Source organism: Miscanthus floridulus, chromosome 14 (genome assembly GCF_019320115.1).
Source record: "Miscanthus floridulus cultivar M001 chromosome 14, ASM1932011v1, whole genome shotgun sequence".
In the NCBI taxonomy this organism is placed as follows: Eukaryota; Viridiplantae; Streptophyta; class Magnoliopsida; order Poales; family Poaceae; genus Miscanthus; species Miscanthus floridulus.
In genome coordinates this window covers 26,822,399-26,844,932 of record NC_089593.1, presented here as the reverse complement: position 1 = coordinate 26,844,932, position 22,534 = coordinate 26,822,399, and the positions used below count along the sequence as shown (strand labels likewise).

General features: G+C 45.2%; 3 protein-coding genes across 3 annotated transcripts; 2 read left to right on the top strand and 1 right to left on the bottom strand.

The window, feature by feature from the left end:
* The first annotated feature begins 4,556 nt into the window (after positions 1-4,556).
* On the top strand, positions 4,557-6,554 carry LOC136504546 (amino acid permease 3-like). The gene is made up of 3 exons (XM_066499483.1): positions 4,557-5,371; positions 5,451-5,593; positions 5,684-6,554. The coding sequence occupies exons 1-3, from the start codon at positions 4,711-4,713 to the stop codon at positions 6,317-6,319; spliced, it is 1,440 nt and encodes a 479-aa protein (XP_066355580.1). The 5' UTR covers positions 4,557-4,710; the 3' UTR covers positions 6,320-6,554.
* Positions 6,555-7,292: 738 nt separating this feature from the next.
* LOC136504215 (uncharacterized) lies at positions 7,293-11,101 on the bottom strand. The gene is made up of 3 exons (XM_066499062.1): positions 9,605-11,101; positions 8,340-8,544; positions 7,293-7,951 (listed from the first exon to the last, which is right to left on the bottom strand). The coding sequence occupies exons 1-2, from the start codon at positions 11,010-11,012 to the stop codon at positions 8,357-8,359; spliced, it is 1,596 nt and encodes a 531-aa protein (XP_066355159.1). The 5' UTR covers positions 11,013-11,101; the 3' UTR covers positions 7,293-7,951; positions 8,340-8,356.
* A 2,021-nt stretch (positions 11,102-13,122) lies between these two features.
* On the top strand, positions 13,123-17,565 carry LOC136502798 (putative zinc transporter At3g08650). Its single transcript, XM_066498042.1, has 6 exons — positions 13,123-13,440; positions 13,756-14,336; positions 15,278-15,562; positions 16,228-16,356; positions 16,435-16,532; positions 16,614-17,565. Exons 2-6 carry the CDS (start codon positions 13,938-13,940, stop codon positions 17,425-17,427), a joined length of 1,725 nt encoding a protein of 574 aa, XP_066354139.1. The 5' UTR covers positions 13,123-13,440; positions 13,756-13,937; the 3' UTR covers positions 17,428-17,565.
* The last annotated feature ends 4,969 nt before the right edge of the window (positions 17,566-22,534 follow it).

Below are 22,534 nucleotides of genomic sequence, written 5' to 3'. Positions count from 1 at the left end.
AGCTAAGGGATCAAACTGCACACAGTGCTGAGTGCTGGCTAGCTACTAGCACCAATCAAACCAAAAGGCCAAGATAGGTGCTCGCTCACCTTGCTTTTGAGTACGTTTCAGCATCATGCGACTAGCTAGCTAGCTCCCAGTGCGAGGTAGAGCTGGTTATCGTAAATCCGTAATCATGAGTCTGGAAATTAAATCAAGGGAAAAGGTAGCTTTTATCCTAACCTCTACCGCACTCACGATGTTATGTCACGAATCCAAACCCACGTGTTTAACAACTTCCACCATCGATCTTATGTTACCATGCTGCCGACTATATATACCCGTCGAAAACATCTATAGAAAGTTGAAGGTCCAGCAATTATATACTAACGTGCTGTAAAAGTGTAAAGTGAGAATTCTTTAAAATATCAGTCTATTTGCTCCTAAGTTATTCCTCTCGTGATATAATGAAAATGTATGGGAGCAAAAACTACGCTGGTTAATTAACAGAAGTGGTAAGTGGCCAAGGAAGGCGACCCCATCTATAGACAAAAGAAAATCCGTGAATAAGACATCCTTCACTATGGTTGCCACAGGTGCTCACATATACGAGTGCACACTTACCCATATGAACACATCCACGCAAACCCTATCTCTATGAGCACCTCTGAAAAACTAAGTTGGACCGGCAAATCTCGAGATTGACGAAGTCACCACAGGCACCTCGCTGTCGACAAGTATGTCGCCTACCATTGAAAAAAAAAAGTGCCGTTAAATCCTAAAATAAATCCAGAAAAATGAGAGCACTCGTGTCAAGTCAGGGACTTGGACCCGGATGAGCACAAGGGATGTCTTTAACCGATACTTAATTCATATACTTTGACGCTTTTCACATGAGTTTTCACGGGGAGGATGCTTTTCAGGAACCTCTTGTCTTGTGTTTGTTGCCTTTTTAGTTTATTAGTAGTAACTACGCTACAGGTGCGTTTAATTTATTAATAATACTAGAACATCCGATGTCGGCGCCTTGCAATGACTTGAAAAAAAATAAAAAGCTACTGTCCATGCTTGATAGACGTACATGACTTTATAATTAGACGGCAATATTAAGATCTAAGCAAAATTGAAGGATAAAAAGGACGACCAGAGGAGTTGAATGGAAGTTGATAAAAATTCATTCATGAGAACTTCGCCTATATCCTAATTCAAACACAACATTCTCTCTCTTCTAATTAAGCATCAAGGTCACACAAACCAATTTGTAACATATGGATCTTATTAACGATTAATGCTTTCTGAAATATTGCGGAAGCAAAATTGAACATGATGATCCAAGGCAAGAGCGCAGACCAAAAGAAAACAAGCACACTACTCCTACCAACCTGCAGCTACTATAGGAACTACTCAACATAAGTGCAAAACATAGTAACTTGAAGGAAAATAACAGGGACAAAAAAAACTATAAACTAAATGTGAAAAGCATACATGCAAAGTCTGAACCTTCCGTATAAATGAAAACAATTCTAAACTTGAGTGATATGCCGTGCGTGGGCTAATTGGCGCACGAGGGGAGCGGAGAGGAGCATAAGGGCAATTGGGACTGGGGCAAGAAACACAGTGAGTAGCGATGAACTTGTAGAGGGTTGTGGAAGGAACTGACACCACCGTCAAAGAGGAAATCCATGCCACATACTGGAAGGTTTATTATTGTCTTCAATGAATACAATCCAAACTAACTAAGATGCCCTTTATATTTTATATTTTAGGTGTGCACCTCCTATGAAACAAACAAACCATCTAACAAAAGCTTCCTAGTTTTCCTCCCGTGACCACCAACCTAATTGGCATGCCGCCAGTGTTGCCCTAGACATGTCCTGGGCCGGCCTGCGCTTAGAGGCGACATTGAAAATCCCTAATTTAGTTTTGGTAATTGGGTAATAACTAGCAAACTAATATTTTACTTAAGCTGATAAGCTATCGATTTCATTTTCTTAACTAGCTGAGGAAGAATTTGCAAATTAATAAAACCCGGTCCACAAGGCGAGGTTGAGCAAGACATGGAGCCATGAGATAAGCTTGGCAAGGATCATTGGGATAATGCGCTCAATATAAGGCGAGGTTAGTCCACTTCACTCATGTAATCCCACGTGTTTAACGACTTGCACAATCTTATATAATATACCCGACTACCAGTGGATAACATCTAGCTAGAAAAAGGTCCAACAATTATATACTAACGTGCTATAAAAGCGTAAAGTGCAAACTCTTTAAAATATCATTCTGTTTTATCCTATGTTATTCCTCTTGATGTGATAATGGAATGTGGGGGAGCAAAAAATATACGCTGGTAGGCTGGTTAACATAGTAAGGTGTGTGGTAAGGGGGCAAGGAAGATGATCCCCTCTATAAAAGACATCCTTCACGTACTATGGTTGCAGTTACCAAGATTTGGTTCTTATCACAAAGGGATGCCTTTAACTGACACTTATTAATTCATATACTTTGACGCTTTTCACATGAGTTTTCACCTAGAGAGATGTTATTTACCATCCTTATCCTTTGTTTGTTACCTTTTGAATTTATTGGTAAATAAACTATGCTAAAGGAACACTTATTAATAATATAACTTAAAATGCATAATTAGTATTATTGGTGTGTGGTTTATTAAAAGGACTTTTTTATTGTTGGTAAACTATAGAAATATATAAATTTATCGCTCATGCATGCATAATACTACCACGTAGCATGTCTATTTAATTTGAGTAAGTTTATTTGTAGAAGTGATGCGTAATTTAGAAGTGTACAATATGTTTTATTTTCTTTTTTATGATAGCAGATGCTTGCAATTTAGATATAGATTTGAGTGGCTATTTTAGTTTATTTAATTAATGTGGCATAGGTGGATAATTTACATACAAATCTTAGGGGCTGTTTTAGATTAAGACGATATACAGATTTAGAGGTACGTAACTCTTTGTTGTTTTTCATAACGGTGGAAGCGAGTAATTGAAAATCGAATTAGATCTATCGACTATTATTGTCATCAATGATGATTATAGTCTACTAAAAGCTCTAAGTTTTGTGTTGGTAAATAAATGACAATAAGTGGACTAATGTTTTCAATTGAGTTGCGATTGAGCTAGGGTCCACACCAAGGGTTGAGCTAGATGGCATCTATGGTGAAGATGGAGAAGGCCACAAGTTGATCAAATGCTCACACTTGGGGAGATTGAGGAGAGATGCAAACAAGCCCGAAGGCAAAGGTATATGCTGGGATTTTCATTTCGTCATCCTAGACACAATAGAAAGTGTGGTTTGGTTTACGATAGGTAGCGTACTATTGAGAGCAGAACTTTGACGCAACAAGGTTATCTAAGTGCCACTAGGTGTGAACTAACTTTGCGTATGCATTGGACCTAGTGGCACGGTGAGATGCAAGTGAAAAATCTTTTTGAAAAGCTAACTCAGTGCCTAAGGTGAAGATTTTCATGTTTGAACATTTTGGAGTCAGTGGATTTAACTTGCCCGCAAAGTTTGTGACTTAGTGCAGATTTTTCTGAACCATCGGAAATGTCCAGTGTCCCTTAGAGGTTGTCACCAGAGAAGGAGGTGTAGCGTGGAATGTTAAACTCTGCAATGTGAAACTCACTGGAAATGTCCGTTGGTATCCCCATTGCCCGCACCGGAAGAAAGGGTGCTATGTCTTGAGTTAACAGAGAGTTGGGCTACTCATCATAAATCTATGGTGGTACCCCCTAACCGTGCACCGGATAAAGCAATAAAGTACCTGTCGGGTGGCGTATGCAGAAAGGTTTTCTCGTTATCGGAAATGTCCCGTGCTTCACACCGAAGAGGCACGAGATAAATGTAGAATCAAGTTTGAATTCCAACGGCTAGTTGTCGTTGGGCGCGCGACTGGGCAGCCACCGGAAATCTCCAGTGTTGGCACTAGAGAGCGCACTAGATGGGTTCATTGTTGATGCGTTATGTACTTTGTGTGTAGAATTAAAAAGAGGGATTGATATATGGCTAATTTGTTAAATTAAAATTGTGTCATTTAGTATTTGTATATCGAATGGTGGGGAAATTTTGTATATGGTCCTTAGCCAAAGATTTTACTAAATTGTACATGAATGTCCGTCCTCTTTTACGGGTTGGACTAGGTTTTGTCCAAAGGCCGGTTAAACCGGACCATGTACAGGCCTTAGCAGAAAGATGAAAAAACAACAAAAATTCCAAAGGGTTGAGCGTTGACAAAAAAAAGAAAAAAAACAATAGATAGAGTACAAAATAGATGGACGCCTTCCCGTTTTATTCTGGTTACCAGTCACCACGTGCATCCATTTTATTTAAGAACGCCATGACCCTACCTACATCAGAGTTGTATAGTAGATACAGACAGAATTGGCGCGTGGCTTTGCGGCGGAAAAAAAAAACAGAGACGCAGACAGGCAGAGACACCCGCGCTGACCAGCGTCACTCCTGCACGCGGCATCCACGCCTCTTCCTCCTCCGCATCCTCTGCTCTATGCCTCTATATAAACCCGCCGCCTCCCCCTTCAGATACAAGCACAGACTCTCCTGTCTCCTCTTCTCAGCTCTGAGCTTTGCAGCCTCCCTCCACTCCAGTCCTCAGAGCATCCAAGAAATCAGTCATCTCATCAGCGCTTGCCTGCCACGCTCCATCCCTCAGCAGTCACAACTCAGGAATTCAGTCCCCAGGAGTGAACAATGGCCGTGCACAACGGAGTGAACAAGCACGCGGTGGCGCCGATGGAGGTCACCGTGGAGGCCGGGAACGCCGGGGAGGCCGCGTGGCTGGACGACGACGGCCGGCCGCGCCGCGCCGGCACGTTCTGGACGGCCAGCGCGCACATCATCACCGCCGTCATCGGCTCCGGCGTGCTCTCCCTGGCCTGGGCCATCGCGCAGCTCGGCTGGGTGGCCGGCCCCGCCGCCATGCTGCTCTTCGCCTTCGTCACCTACTACACGGCCACGCTGCTCGCCGAGTGCTACCGCACGGGCGACCCGGAGACGGGGAAGCGCAACTACACCTACATGGACGCCGTGCGCTCCAACCTCGGCGGCGCCAAGGTCGCCTTCTGCGGCGTCATCCAGTACGCCAACCTCGTCGGCGTCGCCATCGGCTACACCATCGCGTCGTCCATCAGCATGAAGGCCATCAGGAGGGCGGGATGCTTCCACACCCACGGGCATGCTGATCCGTGTAGCAGCTCCAGCATCCCGTACATGGTCGTCTTTGGCGCCGTGCAGATCGTCTTCTCGCAGATACCGGACTTCGATCAGATTTCGTGGCTCTCCATCGTCGCCGCCGTCATGTCCTTCACCTATTCTTCCATCGGACTCTCGCTCGGCATCGCACAGACCATCTGTAAGTCCTTCATCCCTTCAATCCGGCTTGTCAACTGTTGCTCAGTTCAGTTACTAACCGGTTGCTTCAACTGTTGCAGCTAACGGTGGGTTCAAGGGCAGCCTCACCGGCATCAGCATCGGTGCCGGCGTCACCTCCACGCAGAAGGTCTGGCACAGCCTGCAGGCCTTCGGTGACATCGCCTTCGCCTACTCCTTCTCCAACATCCTCATCGAAATCCAAGTGAGCATCAGTACCTACACAGAGCTCTGCTCTGATTTCTTCACCCAGAGATTGCTCTGTTCCTAATCAACGTTGCTCTGTTTCTTCCAGGACACGATCAAGGCGCCGCCACCGTCGGAGTCGAAGGTGATGCAGAAGGCGACGCGTCTCAGCGTGGCGACCACGACCATCTTCTACATGCTGTGCGGGTGCATGGGGTACGCGGCGTTCGGTGATAACGCGCCGGATAACCTCCTCACCGGCTTCGGCTTCTACGAGCCCTTCTGGCTTCTCGACATCGCCAACGTCGCCATCGTCGTGCACCTCGTCGGCGCCTACCAGGTGTTCTGCCAGCCCATCTTCGCCTTCGTCGAATGCCGCGCGGCCGCGGCCTGGCCAGACAGCGCCTTCATCTCCAGGGAGCTCCGCGTCGGTCCATTCGCCCTGAACCTGTTCCGCCTCACATGGCGGTCGTCGTTCGTGTGCCTCACCACCGTCGTCGCCATGCTGCTGCCGTTCTTCGGCAACGTGGTGGGGATCCTCGGCGCCGTCTCCTTCTGGCCGCTCACCGTCTACTTCCCCGTCGAGATGTACATCAAGCAGCGCCGCGTGCCGCGTGGCAGCACCAAGTGGATCTGCCTCCAGACGCTTAGCATCAGCTGCCTAGCTGTGTCCATCGCCGCCGCAGCAGGATCCGTTGCTGACGTCATCGACGCCCTCAAGGTGTACCGGCCGTTTAGCGGGTAACTTGGCGACAGTAAAATGTTTAGGCATACAGGCCCGGTACACTCTAGTTCTAGTTCTGGTAGTTCTCAAAAAACAGTGTGCCTGGGATGGGAGAGGTAGTCGTTGCGAACAAAAATAGAATTCGACACCAATTTGAGTTGTAGTAGGGGACTAACTTTTTGAAAGTTGTAGTAGGTTCATTGTCATTTTTAAGGATTCTATAATCCATTGAAAAAAATTTATTTAACGAAATGTTTGCAAAATGAAAACCAAGTGTCAGAGGCCGAACATATCTCTGGTCACCACGTCTGCTTCCGCTCTCTTCCTTTCATTCACACAAACATATGCCGGGAAACCAGATCACGCTGCACCTGGACTCCGCGCTCCAAACATTCCCGTCGATTATGCACTTGTGTCTCCAGTTTCCATCCTGCTCCAATCGAGGTTTCTAAATGACATGAATCCTCACCGAGTGATCTTTCCCAGGGTAGACAATGCTCCTGTTGCAAGAGAAACATCGTCTGCTATCGCATGAAGTTAATCTCCAACTCTCTCTTGCTTCGTGATTAACTCCACTCACTAATCCATGCATGAAACCTAACAACCTCCTCACAGCAGGCAATATATTATAAATATAGCCGTCACAACAGACGAAACATGAGACAGGTAGCTAGCAGCCCAGCAGTCAACATATGCATCATGCCCTAGAACAACCAAAAGCTCAGAAAGTTTCAGACAGACAACAGACCATACGAATTCAGTGTATGCATGAACTCACTGCCTGATACGTGAAACAGCATGGAAATGGACAGCAAACTGTAGGCACAGCAGTCAAAGCTCAAAACATAGAATCAGGTGAACCACAACGATAGTCTATACATCAATGTATCCAATTAGTAACAAAAGCATCAGGTATTCAAGTTGGAAGATCACCCTGACAACATCAAACGCTCAACATCAGCAGGCTCCTGGCTTCGTCCCATGTAGTTCTTCTGTATAACTTCAACCTGATAACCTTTTAGAACTTTTATTTACACCAGTGCACGAACAGGGAAAACCAGTGGAGGATATGTACAGATGATGTGAAATAGGCTACCATTACTTGTACAGAAAATTACAATCACCCCTTGTGCAGAATTGTTCACAACACATGCACAGCAACATATATTTGATACAAACACCATGGACAGTAAAAAAATGATGGGGTCATGCCATTGACAATCATAAGTTTCTTTCCTACAAATAAAAAACACTTCCATGAACCTTTGCAAGTCTTATACAGCATCCATCCAACAATTCTTACACAGTATATCCTCAACAGACGCTCTCTCAATATAAAGTACCTTACGACGATGTGTACTAATGCATTCAACATACAAGAGATTATCTGAGCCTTCAAGCATCAGAACAGCTACCAAGTCTAATGTCAAATGTCATTCCAAGTTTCCAACCATCAGCATTGCCAAGGAAGGGTGGAACCACCAGTTATACTACTAGATTGTTGATCTTGTTAAGCCACATTAACTAAACACAAAGCACAATCGATATCCATATGGATAATGCACAAGCAAACTACATACAAGATGAGGAGCCTAACCAACAATGCGACAAGGCATTCCTGCATCTTGGCAACCAGAAGAAAATTCTAGGCACCTGCGGAACAAAGAATACTGTCAGTCAAACCACTGTCCTACTCACTGATACAAATTCCAAAAATTATCGCATAAATTTTCTATATACAATTAGTTTCTCGAACATGCAAAATATTTGCGTGTCATTGCATTAAGTGATAAGAAAGACAAAAATAGACATACATGACCAACAGAACAGCCTTATGCAACCTTACATAACCAAGACAATGACCCTACGCAACCTTACAGACCTCACATGACCAAAGCAGTTACTAAAAACATCCCACACGACCAAAAATAGTGACTAAATGAGATAAAACATGACCCTTATGTGACCAACACAACACCTAGAAGAAAAACACACTACTGCAACAAGACATAAATAAACAGAGACAGGAATCCAATCCTACCAAAAGTGGCCTCACAATCATGACCTTTGGTTCTGAACAGAGGTGGCATTGATAGAAGCTTCGAGTACCATAGGATCCCACCGATCTGCCACACTAACCTCAACCAGTGAATTTGGCTCACCATTGATGGCTTCAAGGGGAGACCATGAATCCATAGCACTCATGACTTGTGGCACCGAGGTCACGGGAGACAATGGTCCTAGCCCTATAGAAGGAAAATGATGAAATGTTTAGCTTACCAAATGATCCATAATAGACTTTGTGTTTTATGAACTAGAAAGTAGAGATATCTAATTTCGAATTTACATAACAATTTGCAGGAATTGAATAATCTATCAGCAACGCATTTCTTAAACAAGTTGGAAGTTGAAACTGATCGAACCCACAAGTTGAAAGCACCAAACCAAGAGATCATCCATGTGAGGGTTGGGATCTTTCAACCTCAGCGCTCATAATCATGGTTATTCCCTCATTTATAAATTGGTACTTCCTTTGTTTCAAAATAAGGGTCATTTCTTTACTTTGCACAACAGGTCATAGTAAAAGAGTATCCACAGCATAGGAAAGGAAAGCAACTCATCCTGCAATTACTTGTGCATGGCAGCACTCACATTTACAAGCAAGCACAAAAGTATACAAACAGTGAAAGGGGGGAAGGTCCTACAATCCTTCATCAGCAGTCATCCGAGGAACCACTGCTGGGATGCATAAGGAACTGGCAGTGGAGTGATCTCATAGTTACAGAAGAGGTAGCAAAATCGTTAAAGTAGTCTACGAAATAGTTAGCATAGCACTGGGGTTTCTAATGTGTCAACTGATTTGCTCATTTGAATAATTGGTTGGTTCAAGGTTAGTTTCTATTGACTAGTCATCAATTTCCACCTGTTATGCATTGAACACTGACAAAAATTGAACTACAGTACAACTAAAGTAGTGTAATTCATGCTGGCATTCGATCTAAGACTGGGACTTAGTTCTACTATTCCTAAAGGAAAATATATATATATTCTCTGTATCCATAGATTTCGTTCATTGATGTACATAGCATAAACTGATCAAAATGGTTTAGATTTTGATACCTCTCAATTAAACAACAGAAACATCACAATAGGTTAACGAATTCACCAAGTAGCTAAAGAAACAGCTGATAGGACACAAGTTCAAATTGTTAATCTAATAATCAAAATGTGAAGACATCCCATCAACAAATCATGGAAAGAAAATTTACTTTTACTATTGATGTGATGGACAAGCATTCTATTTACCTGCGGCGCAGAAACTAGTGAATGGGTAGCACAAGCGATACATCTTTTTGTCTGGAAGTTTCTTAAACTGCCATGAGTCGAGATGGACCATAAAAATAACACGGCCACCAGTCAACAGAAACACCACATTATGTTCTTCAGCAAACCCTAGTATCACAGGGGGGAATGTATACGCCCGCGGCTTCAGTCGAAGATGATTATCTAGTTTAATAGTATTTATGAGCACCCATCCAGCATTTCCATCACAACTATACTTCCTCTTCCATATTCGAGCACTGAAACCTGCTATCATGAGTAAGCCAAGCCCACAACCTTCTGCTGGCATAATCAAAAATTCGGACTCTTCACGGACAACAGGGTTGATGTCAATCACTTCTGGCGGTACCTCTATTGTAGCTAAGCTCTGCCTGTCCAAATCAAACTCAAGTATGGAAATAGTTCTTTCATTTAGGAGCCAGTAAATGGAATTCCCGACTAGGGTATTATAGCAAGATAGGAAATCATCTGGGTCAAACGGGTTGAGACACGTCATTGAGATGGCATCGCCCCATGTGCCAGTCTCCGATGAGTAAACGTAGTTGATAATTTGTTCACCATGGCTGCCTAGGAAGACCACCCAGTAGGGGCTGGAGTGGCAAGAACCGTGGACATGACCTTGGTCGGTGGCAGAGGCGGCACAAATGATTGTCGCGTCGATGGCATACTTGGTGCCACCGGAAGCCGAGGGGTAGGGCAAGTGGTACTGGTCCCCAGAAACCGGGTCCCACACCAGGAAACTATTGCCGTAGGCGATAAGGACACGGCCGTGGCGGCAGCCGTGGATATTGCTGCCCCTGGGAAGCCGCAGGGTGAGGCGATCCGCGGCAGGGATGGGATCCGGCGGATCCAGCACGGGAGTGAAGCCAATCTTGCCTCTGTTGTAGAAGAAGAAGCCGAGGAGGGGCGCCTTCCCGTGGTGGGCGCGGAAGCGGCGGAGGAACCCGGGGTCGGCGACGAGGCGGCGCCAGCGCTTGCAGACCGCGGCGGCGCGCGGGAGCGAGGACGGGAGCGGCGGGAGGAGGAGCAGGATCTGGCCGAGGAGGTCGTCGTTGTCCAGCGTGCCGGAGCAGGACGCCGCGTCGCCCTCCGCAGAGCTCCCCGGTGTGGGGGAACTCTGGGAACCCTTAGGTCGCCACACCAACCTGCTGAGGCCGCCGCCCTGCATCTGGCCCCCAGCTCCGCGCCGCCCGCCGAAGCCACGGCCGCCCCGCATACCGCGCTCTCCGCCAGCAAAGTCCAGATCCAGATCGGGGATTGACCTCGTAGTCCCAGTGGACGAGGTCCAACCAGCAGCCGCTCCGCTCGGCACCGGACTCCCGAACCCACGGCCACCTCGCCGATTCCATCCTCCTCTAGCGGGTCGATCCATGCCGGCCGCCGTCTCCCTCTCCCTCCCTCACGCGAGCATCACGAACGCTGGCGAGGAGGAAGAGGTGGACTCCGATACAAGGCAAGGAGGGGCCAAGGTACAAGGATAAGGCGGGGCCGTACTTGGGCCGAATCTGTGAGTGGGCCAAATACGAAATTAACTCAAACCATTACTGTTTAGTGTATAGTAAAAAGTCAATTTTACCACCCGAACTATCCTCGAAATTTACTTTTCCTCTCTGAACACGAAAACTAGGTAAACTGCCTACTCAACTTTTAAAATCGTTCATTTTATCTCTCTAGGTGATTTTTAAAGGCAGTTTTATCTTTTTATTTTTTTTATTTAGGCTAAATATTTCAAAAATCATAGTAAATCACAGAAAAATTATAAAATATAGAAAATCCAATTTTGTTGCTCTCCACATGAGTAGATCTATACAGTAAACATATAATATGGTTTGCTTTAATATAAAGTTTTTGCTGTATCTTTAGATCTATACTTTTCTATAAATAATTCATAGCTGTAATTTCTATGATCCAATTATGGTGAAATTTTTATGGTGGTCTAACTATTGTATGATTTAACTATAGTAAAAATTTCATACTCATTTATATTTTTACACGCTTTTAACTATTTTAAAACTATTTAACAAGCATAAAAATAAAGAAATCTATAACTCAGTTATATATGCTCCAATAAGTATGAAATTCTTACTAAAGTTCAATCATATAATAATTAACCCACAATAAAAATTTTACCATAATTAGATCATAGAAACTATAGCTTTGAATTAATTACAGGAAAACATAGTTCTCAAGCTACAACAAAAACTTTGTACTAAAGCATACTATATTATATATTCACTGTGTAAATCTACTCACGTGGAGTCCAAAAAATTAGATTTTTCTTTTTATGATTTTATGTGATTTATTATGAATTTTTTAAAAAAAATAACTGAAATAAATAAAAAAGAAAAAGACAAAACCGCCTGTGAAAACCACTGATAACTGGGTTAGGGAGGTAAAATGAACGGTTTGAAAAGTTGAAGGAGGTGGTGTACCCGGTTTGGGAGTTCAGAGAGAAAAACTAGACTTGAAGGATAATTCAGGGAGGTAAAATGGACTTTTTTTCCGGTGTATACTAGATTTTTTTTACAGGCAAAAACTGTGGGTTTTTTTTTTACTTTGAGGATCCAACTTTGGTAAGCTTTGCTCAAAAAAGACCTATGGTACCAAACTCTCAGAGCATGTATGTTCGTGTTTTGGTGGACTGTCCGTGCATATTTAAGTAATTACTCCGTATTAAATTGACCACGATGAACTGGTCGGTATGACCAAACAGGCTGTTGACGCACACGAGGGCCAGACTTGGACACTATGCATCTGTAGCACCTCGACGCGTCTGTGGCAGCGAGTGCTCGCCAGCTGAAGTCACATTCTGCGTGTACGCAAGGTGTTTGTGCAAATGACTCCGAAGAACGGTGGTAGGTGCTAGGACGAAGAAAGAGGTAACTCTGCGCATGAGCTTATGCAAGATAACCATATTCATTTGTGTAGCCTAGCAAACGATGTCGAATCCTCAGCCTGACATGTTTCGTACATAGAAAACAAATAAGAGTAGCTGCATCCGATGAGCATGTCTCAATCCAACCGCCGATGAGCATGTCCCAATTGATCCGGTCTATGGCCAGCAAACGAAAGGCACCCTTTGCCCAGGGGCCTGTTTAGATGCTGAAAAATTTAGCAAAATGACACTACAGTAGTTTTTGTTGTTATTTGACAATTAGTGTTCAATCATAGTCTAATTAAGCTTAAAAGATTCGTCTCGTGGATTTCGTCTAAACTGTGTAATTAGTTTTATTTTTTATTTTTATTTAATACTTCATACATGCGTTAAAGATTCGATATGATGAAAAATCTTGAAAAATTTAACATTTTGGTAGTGAATTAAACGGTACGCAGGAAACAAGAAGGCCTTGGAGACGGATGAAGCATACGGCAGATTCCCCGCCATCCAGCGCACCGCGCACGGCACGCGTCGCCCGCCCGTTGCAGCATCATCGCCGTCCCCACTGACCACTCGGCTCCGCTACCAAATCCAAAACGGCGCATCTGGTCCTTTAGGTGAGCCGGGGCCCGTGCCGTGCCTGCCGTCCCGTGAAGCCGTGCCCGTGACCGCCCCGCGCCCCCGCCCCCGGGGTCGGTCGCCGGTTTCCGCGACCCCGAATCCGCGTGCGCCGCCCGCCCCCTAAATCCGCTTCGCCGGCAGGCAGCCAGGCACCCGGGCGGGCCGCCACATCACACATCCAGCCTCTCCTCTCCCCCCAGCCCGCTTCTTCTCCCTCGCCATCCCTTCTGCTGGCGCCGCGCGGAGGCGCATATCTGTCGGGGCTTCGGGGGCTCGATTACGCCGCCCCCTTTGCTAGCTGGTAAGGCCGCCCTGGCTGGGACTTCTCCTTTTCTTTGGTTCTATTGCTGCTGCTACGATCACTCGGGGTGCTCAGATCCGTGTTGTTTTCCGATCCCGGTCGCTTCACCTGGCTGCGATTCCTGTCGTCTGCTGCGTGTTGTCGCAGTAATGCCAGCCTATTCCCACCAAAATCGCTCGGATCTCATGCTTTTACTGGGGAAAAAAGTTGTCTTTTTGTTTGCGTTGCGTCCCTGTGCTCGGTCAGTTCCTCAACTGCAGAGGGAGGGACAGACAGACAGACAAGCTTGCTGAATGCACTTTCTTTCTGTGCCAGGGATTGGATTGGAACATAGCGTCTTCCCAGTGCCACGCAAAAGCCATGACCATTCGGTTGCTCCGCTGACGACGACTCCTCGGACGACGACAGCACGGCTGCTCTGACCTGCAGGCCTCTCGCCCACGCTGCCCTGACAGGTAAAGTCAGGGTGTGTGTGGGGAACAATCAGGTGAATAATCATGGACAGAAGATCCGGGGCGATCCTAGCGTGCATGCTCATCGTCATCCTGGTCCCGGACACGGCTGCGGTCGCCGAGACCGAGCCTGGCAGCGTGCGGCTAGTGCAGGAGGCGCCTCATAGGAAGGTGGTAGAGGATGGGGCCAAGGCAGGGAGGGTGCAGGTGTCGACCGTCGCGTGGTCTACGCTCGCCATGGCCGCCGCAACGGGGTTGGGAGCGGTGCCCTTCTTTTTCATGGAGCTCGAAGCGCAGTGGGCGGGCCTTTGCAATGGGATGGCCGCCGGGGTCATGATGGCGGCCAGCTTTGACCTCGTGCAGGAAGGGCAGGTGTATGGCAGTGGGAGCTGGGTTGTGTTCGGAATTCTTGGTGGAGGTATATTTATTTGGCTTTGTAAGAAGGTGCGTAATGATTCTTTATCTTCAATTTTCTGTGATACTGTTACTAACCGTTCATATCATGGAGTTCCATTTCATCATCTTGCAAGTATCAAACAACATTTTAGCGGCTTTAAACCTGAAGGGACCATTCGTGAATTCCATACAAGCTTGTTCAATAATAGTAATTTTCCATTTTATATGGGGACCAATGGCAAGCGGTAGAGTCTTACCGCCTGTGACCGGAAGGTCCCGGGTTCGAGTCGCGGTCTCCTCGCATTGCACAGGCGAGGGTAAGGCTTGCCACTGACACCCTTCCCCAGACCCCGCACAGAGCGGGAGCTCTCTGCACTGGGTACGCTCTTATATGGGGCCCTATGGCATAATCATTTCATGCACTTCTCAATGATAAACAGAATCAAGGCTACAACATGCTAGCTATCTTGGGTCTTGTCAAAGGCCTATGCCTATAGGTCTAGATATGTAAGCACTTGCTAAACAAAACATATCATTGACATTTAAAAGGCCTCTAATTGTCTAATGTCAAAATGTTTGTCAGCATAGTGGTGCTACCAATCATATAGAACTACTTATATGGTCTTACAGCCAAAAATTCTGTAGCTGTTAGAGTCAACAGTTGCAGATTTAGCAACTGCAAAAGTTAAATGGGCGTATTTGAGCACACTGTCCGCATTACATAATGTAAGCCTACACACACATACTTGCCCTCATATGTATGCTTATAAGAAGTGCAGAGGCTACGTAAAACTTAAAATCAAAGCATGACTAGGTCAGATCAACAATATGTATTCCACATTACACTCGCATTTTAAGTGTATTCATCATCATATCAAATTTAGTTGGTACTTATGTTTTTCAGATTAATTGGGATAACTTCTTCTCCATTATTTTGTTATATTTATTTATCTTTCATAACATAGCTTATATTATTTCCCTGTCCACAGTTTCTTGAGCAATATGGAGAAGTAAGCATGCTGGATATAAAAGGTGCAGACGCAAGTAAAGTTATTCTTGTTGTTGGAATAATGACTCTTCATTCTTTTGGAGAAGGCTCTGGTGTGGGTGTTTCCTTTGCTGGCTCAAAAGGGTTCTCTCAGGGCCTTCTAGTTACTATAGCTATAGCAGTTCACAACATACCGGAAGGCTTAGCAGTAAGCATGGTTCTCGCATCTAGGGGGGTGTCCCCCCAAAAGGCAATGATATGGAGTATCATTACATCTTTACCACAGGTGCAGTTCTTAACTTCATTTCCTGAGTTGAAATATGAACTAATCTGATCGATGTATTGTCTTTATTCTTGAACCAATAATGAAAAGCATGCCATCTTTTGAGTTATCTTGATCTACTTGCAACTATGAAGTGATAAAAACCAATCTTTGTTTTGTGGACTTTTAAAGTAACTATGTTCTCTTCTTTCTCCTGGCGTCAGTGACTCTGTTTATTCATGCTCATGTGCTTGTTTGTGCAAGAGAGTGATTCAGTATAGAGTGTAGATAGACAGGTTTACTTGTAAAGTGGTGTAAGATTAAGGCTATAACTTTGCTGTGTATTGATGAGCTTTGTCCTGTGAGGTTCTTGTTAACTTGTCTAGCTATTCAAATTACCAAACTGAATCATAGTGGTAGTCAATTTAGTGGCACTAACAGTAATATGAGTTCCAAGGTGCAATGGGTGTTTTTCTTCAGTGACGTGCAGTTTAGTGCCACTAACAGCAATTTCCTATCCTTCCTGGTTCCTGCTAATTTTGTATAAGCATTGCCATGTACTAAATTTGTGACCACGTGCAGTTTATTTCTTATGTTGCGAATACATAATTCATCTGCTCATATGCAACTGCAGTCTAATTCAGGTTCAGTAGTGACCTTCTTTTCTTTGTTTTCCTTTGTAAACCCAGCCAATTGTTGCTGTTCCTGCATTCCTTTGTGCTGATGCATTCCAGAAGGTGCTTCCCTTCTGTACTGGTTTCGCGGCAGGATGCATGATATGGATTGTTATAGCTGAGGTTCTTCCTGATGCTTTTAAGGTAAGTACCCTAAGTTAAGAAAACTGTGGATGCATTTGTTTGAGGAAGCAGTTTTGACATTTTCTCTGTAACATGCAGGAAGCAACTCCATCTCAAGTTGCTTCTGCTGGAACACTTGCTGTTGCTTTCATGGAAACATTAAGTACGGTGCTTCTGGGATTTACAGATGGCAACAAGTAAGTTTGCTATTAACATTCTGATGGTCTTACTTGGGCTAGAAAAAGAACTCTCGTTGATGGTAGAGATTTATTCTGCAGCTCGGAAGATGCATCAGGATTCTTAGTATCACTTGTGTTTGGACTTGGTCCACTTATCGGTGGAATTATACTAGTCACATTCTCTCTTGGCTTCAGCATGCCACACCCTCTTCTTACTGGTGTTGCATCTGGCATTGCTTTCCGTCTTGCGGCATGGAGACCTCTGCAGCTTCTAATGTCCTCAAAAATGGGTCTCTTTACCACTCTCTGCCTCCTCATTGGAGGTTCCATGGTCTATCATGCTGCCACATCAAGCATCCTTAGGGTGTTTAATCACAAAAGATCTTCCGCAAATGTGATCACTTCATCCTCCGGCCTCTCTCTTAGTGTCCTCACAATGCAATCGCTCCTTGCTTGTAGTGCTGTATTCCTTCACGCATACGTGGAAGGGCTTGCACTTGGTGTCGCGGCTCGCAAGGCTTATGGCCTTGGCCGTTACATGGTTCTCCCGGCCTCCCTCCATGGTCTTCCACGGGGTGCTGCTGCTGCAAGCTGTGTGTATGGTGCTACGGATAGCTGGCGTGGAGCCCTTGCAGCTGCTGCTTTGACAGGGTTTGCAGCACCAAGCGCTGCCATTAGTGCTATCCTTGCAAAGATTGACTATGATGGACTTGACTACTGGATGGTCATAGCGTGTGGGGCTCTAATCCCCAGCTTTGGCCGTGTCTTCAGGCGCTCACTGCGGTTGGACATGCGGAAGAGCATTGTTGGCCTGCTGATAGGTATTGCCTTTGCCTCCGTGTGCTTGATGTCGACTAGATTCATCTGTTTGCACACCCCTTACTGCAACTCGGCTCCAGAAGCAGTCACATGACTTATGCTGGCCTGTGCTGTTGTAAAACACATGTAATACTAGTGTAATGACAATACAAAGGATGTGGAAGGTTATATATATTGCATCGATGAGATCTCTTACATCGGTAAATCAAAAGGAAACTGACATTGAACAGAATGTGCCTTTTTCTCGCTGTCACTTTTGTCTGTCATGGAAGGTCCATGTAAATTATTCCCAATGTCGTATGCATTATTTCGTCTACTATTTTTATGTTCAGCGCTTGTTTCTCTACAGCAGGCAGTCAGTTCCTGCCACTCTGCCAGGTTCTCTACAAGATATTGTTGCCAGACTGAACATAAATATTGTTGCTAGACTGAACATAAATATTGTTGCTAGACTGAACATAAATATTGTTTCCAGACTGAACATATTTTGCACCAATATTCTCTTTCATGATGAATTCTCTACAAGATTGGCAGGAACTGACTGCCTGCTGTATCCACAAACCATGCAAGCTACGTTCCTGATAAACCATGCAAGTTAACGCTTGTGTGTTCATACTAAGCTTATATGGAATGTAGAAATTTCACATGAACCATACAAGAATGGTACATGAATCAGTTCAATCTAATAGAGAAAATGTATGATTTGGAGAAAAAAAAAATCACATTCCAAATGAAGCCTAAATAGGATCAAGTATGAAGTGATTACATGTCACCTGCATTGTTATCGAAGTCACTTGCACGTTGTACATAGTCCAGGTTCAACATCAACTAGTTATAATAGACAACAAAAGAACCTATTAGCAAATAAACACCAAAACTAGACCATATAAAATTCAAATAACTTTGAGCTAGGTGCTAGAAGATAGAGTTCCATTTTAGAAAAAAAAAATTATGACTGGTTTCACTTTTTTTCCCAACTAAAAGAAACTTTCTATAAATTTTCTATGCTTAATCCAAAATTTAGGATTTTTAATAGCATATCTTTCAAAATTTTGGATTTTTGTAAAAAAAAGTTATTTGTATTAATAAAGTCAATTTGACCGAACTATCAATGGTCTAATTTATCCCTTTGCAGTTAATATAGCGCCACAAACTAAAATCATGTAGGGTGAGAAAACAAATGGTTTTGAAATTTAAGGAGATCAACATCCATTTGTATGGATAGGGGATGGAAATCAAACTTGGAGAAGAAAAAGAAGATAAAAGTACTCTTTATTTAAGAAAGAAATGGAATAATTCTTAGCTTCCGCTGCACCGAGTAACCAACCTCTCAGGGTCTAGCTACATTTGTATGATCCGCTCTAAAAAGAAAACACCAGTACCACCCTATGTCCAAGTTATATGTTGTTCCGATTTTTCTAGGTGCATACGCTATGTACCTAGAAAGTTTTGCATCTGGAATACTAAAACGATCTATAAATTAGAATATGGAGTATGCTAACCTTCTTTTTTCTTTTGCCATGAGAAGCTATAGTACATGTGTAGTATCAAGAACGAACATGTGAACGAAGTTAAGTTTGAACCTTCTTTTTATAACATCTTGCCGTCTCAAGCTGGTAAACTTTTGAAATCAAATTTTACTACATCTTAATTCTATATAGAGTAAATTGCACGGCCGGTCCTTAAAGTATTGGGCTGATTTCGTCTGGGTCCCTAAACTATGAAATCGTACTCTTGGCTCCCCAATCTACTTAATTCGGTCCATGTAGGTCCTAAATAGCTCAGACAGTGTTAAGCAGTCGACGTGGCTGTCCACGTGCGCACGTGAGGCACACGTGACCCTCGGCAGGTACTGGCTTTTTAGCCAAAAAGCCCCCGCACGATCTCACGCTCCGGCCCGCCTCTGACCTGCGCCGACGATGACCGAGCTCCCCACCACCACGGCGATCAAGCTCTACGCTGGAAATGTCAGAAACATACGGGCGCCACTGCTCCACCACCTTGGATCTTGTCGCATCCAACCTCCACCTCCGCGGCAGACGCGGATCTCCTCCGCACTGGCTGTCAATGCGAGAGGCCCTTGCCAGAATCGCGCGGGCCAACGTGGTGTGCCGGCCGCGGCTGAATCTCCTCCGCGGTGGCCGTCGACGCGAGTGGCCCCATGCTAGAATCGTCGTACTACCCCCATGGCGGCGCCTCCTCGGTTCCTTGCTGCTCGGCGCCCGGGCAGCCTGAGGCGGTGTGTGCCATAAACGAGGCAGAGGCAAAGGACAGTGCGCGGCACGTCAGCGGGCATGGACAAATGTGGAGTCGTGTTGACCTCCAAGGGCGCAGCCTGCCGTAGCTGGGCCGCTACCGTGGGGCGCGGGCGCGCTTCGGCCTCCGCCTGCGCTGTCTGCCCGCCCCTACACCGGAGCCTGGAGAGACCGGCTCACCGCCCGTCGGCGCATGATGGCTTCCCTCCACACATTCCACCCTTTCCCCGTCCGCGCCGCTCTCCTCGCCCCCGCCGCGGGCCTACAGCTCCTAGCCCGCCGCCACCGCTGCTCCACCTCACCTCGACGCCAGGCGGATGCCCTGCACCAGACGGGCCAGTGCCGCCGGAGTAGGAGGTGGAGAGAAAGGGCGGCTTAAAGCTCTAGTTTGGTTTTGGTGAATTGATGAAACCCTAAGTGCTAACCTAGTTTATCAAGTGATCATGAGATAGGTAGCACACTTCAAGTGAAGAAGCTAATGAAGATCATAACATGACAATGGTGATGGCATGACGATGATCAAGGGCTTAAACTTGAAAAGAAGAAAGAGAAAAACAAAAAGCTCAAGGCAAAGGTATAATGTGTAGGAGCTATTTTGTTTTGGTGATCAAGACACTTAGAGAGTGTGATCACATTTAGGTTTGATAGACATATTATTAAGAGGAGTGAAACTCGTGTCGGAATGCGGTTATCAAAGTGCCACTAGATGCTCTAACTCATTGCATATACATTTAGGATCTAGTGGGGTGCTAACATCCTTGAAAATGTTTGTGAAAATATGCTAACACATGTGCACATGGTGATACACTTGGTGGTTAGCACATTTGAGCAAGGGTGAAGAAGACGGAGGAGATGCCAGCGTCGGTCAAGTGACCAGACGCTGGATCTGAATGCACCGGACGCTGTCTGCCTGCGTCCGGTTGCGCTGACTCGGCGGTACAGTGGCTAGGGTTTACCACCGGACGCTGGGCTGTGTCCGGTCGAGGTGGACCGGACGCGTTCGGTCGAGGAAAAAACGGATTTGGACCCTTACTGTACTCGACCAGACACTGGGGCTCCAGCGTCCGGTCAGTTTTGCCGGAGCGTCCGGTCAGCTTCGTAGCCGTTGAAATCTAACGAACAACATTTGAAGCTAGTGACGCGTGGCGTCCATTAGTGGACCGGACGCTGAGTCCAGGGTCTGGTCAATTGGACTAGAGCGTCCGGTCCGAGCGCAGTGTGCCCAATGAAGGGGTACAACGGCTCTATTCCGCGGGGGCTTCTATTTAAGCCCCATGGCTGACTGTAGCTCACATCTTTGGCCTTTTTCATTGACATAGCAACCTTGTGAGCCTAGCCAAAGTCCTCCCACTCATCTGCATCATTGATTCATCATCATAGTGAGATTGGGAGTGAATCCAAGTGCATTGCTTGAGTGATTGCATCTAGAGGCGCTTGGTGTTCGTGTTTCGATGTGGATTTTGCTTGTTACTCTTAGTGGTTGCCGCCACCTAGATGGCTTGGAGCAGCGAGGATCGTTGAGTGAAGGGTGGTGATTGTCTCCGGCTCCGATCGTGGTGATTGTGAGGGGTTCTTGACCTTTCCCCGGCGGAGCGCCAAAAGGTACTCTAGTGAATTGCTCGTGGCTTGTGTGATCCTCATCTTGTGTTGGTTGTGCGGCACCCTATTGAGGGTTTGGCGTGTGAAGCCAATTAGCGCGTGAACCTCCAAGTGAGTGAATCGCCATAATGAGGAGTAGCTTGCCGGCAAGCAAGTGAACCTCGGTAAAAAATCATTGTGTTCATCCTTTGATTCCGAGGTGATTGGTCTTCATTGTTATTCATCCTTGTGATTGATTGGTTCACTCCTCTACACGGCGGTATAACTATCTTGATCACTCTCTTTACATTATCGCAAACTAGTTGACAAGCTCTTTAGTGTAACTAGTTGTGAGAGCTTTCTTGCTTGGTTGGTGTGGCTCTTTAGTTAGCCTTTGAGAGCACACTAACATAGGGTAGTGTCATACCTCTTGTGTGAATCGACACTATCTAAACTAGAATTGTGATAGGTGCCTTACATTTTGAGTAGGCTAGCGTAACACTTGCTTCGCCTCATAATTGTCTAACTATTTTGTTAAGTGTTGTTGTAGAAATTTTATTAGGCTATTCACCCCCCTCTAGCCATTAGGACCTTTCAAGTGGTATCAGAGCCGAGGTCACCATTATTTGAGGCTTAACAACCTTCGGTGTCGAAATGGCGCAAATCAACAACATCAAGAAGACACCCCAATTTGATGGCACAAATTATCCTTATTGGAAGTCAAAGATGACCACACATATCAAGTCAATCAATAGAAAGGTGTGGAAGGTGGTAGAAACCAAAATTGAGATTGGTGATTCAGAGAATCCCACCGCGGCCGAAGAAGTACTTCTCCAAAACAATGACATTGCTCTAAGTGCTATTCATGATGCAATTGATGAGAGAACATTTGAGCAAATCAAAAATATTAAGATGGTGAAAGGTCCTAATATGGCTAGAGGGGGGGTGAATAGTCTATTTAAAAATCTACAAATCAACTAGAGCAATTTGATTAGTATGACAAATAGCGTAATGCAAACTTGCTCTAGCTCTACAAGGGTTGCAAGCCACCTATCCAAAACTTCTAGTTGCAATGTTAAATAAGGCACACAAACTTACTAGTCTAAAGAGCTCAACTAGATGAATGTAAATAACAAAGCAAGCTCTCAATTCTAATTACACTAAAGAGCTTGTATCAACTAGTTTGCAAGAATGTAAACAAGCAAGTAGAGTGATTATACCGCCGTATAGGGGATGAACCAATCACAAGATGAAGATCAAGCCAATCACCGGGAGAATGCAAATGACAAGAGACAACCGATTTTTCTCCCGAGGTTCGTGTGTTTGCCAACACGCTAGTCCCCGTTGTGTCGACCAACACTTGGTGGT

What these genes read in the sequence shown, in the direction of transcription:
- LOC136504546 (XM_066499483.1), top strand. Translation starts at nt 4,711, where the DNA reads ATGGCCGTGCACAACGGAGTGAACAAGCACGCGGTGGCGCCGATGGAG. An exon ending in CGGCATCGCACAGACCATCT is followed by an intron (nt 5,372 to 5,450) that starts GTAAGTCCTTCA and finishes CAACTGTTGCAG; the next exon opens with CTAACGGTGGGTTCAAGGGC. An exon ending in ACATCCTCATCGAAATCCAA is followed by an intron (nt 5,594 to 5,683) that starts GTGAGCATCAGT and finishes TGTTTCTTCCAG; the next exon opens with GACACGATCAAGGCGCCGCC.
- LOC136504215 (XM_066499062.1), bottom strand. Translation starts at nt 11,012, where the DNA reads ATGGATCGACCCGCTAGAGGAGGATGGAATCGGCGAGGTGGCCGTGGG. An exon ending in CACTAGTTTCTGCGCCGCAG is followed by an intron (nt 8,545 to 9,604) that starts GTAAATAGAATG and finishes TTCCTTCTATAG; the next exon opens with GGCTAGGACCATTGTCTCCC.
- LOC136502798 (XM_066498042.1), top strand. Translation starts at nt 13,938, where the DNA reads ATGGACAGAAGATCCGGGGCGATCCTAGCGTGCATGCTCATCGTCATC. An exon ending in TTATTTGGCTTTGTAAGAAG is followed by an intron (nt 14,337 to 15,277) that starts GTGCGTAATGAT and finishes CCCTGTCCACAG; the next exon opens with TTTCTTGAGCAATATGGAGA. An exon ending in GGATTTACAGATGGCAACAA is followed by an intron (nt 16,533 to 16,613) that starts GTAAGTTTGCTA and finishes TTTATTCTGCAG; the next exon opens with CTCGGAAGATGCATCAGGAT.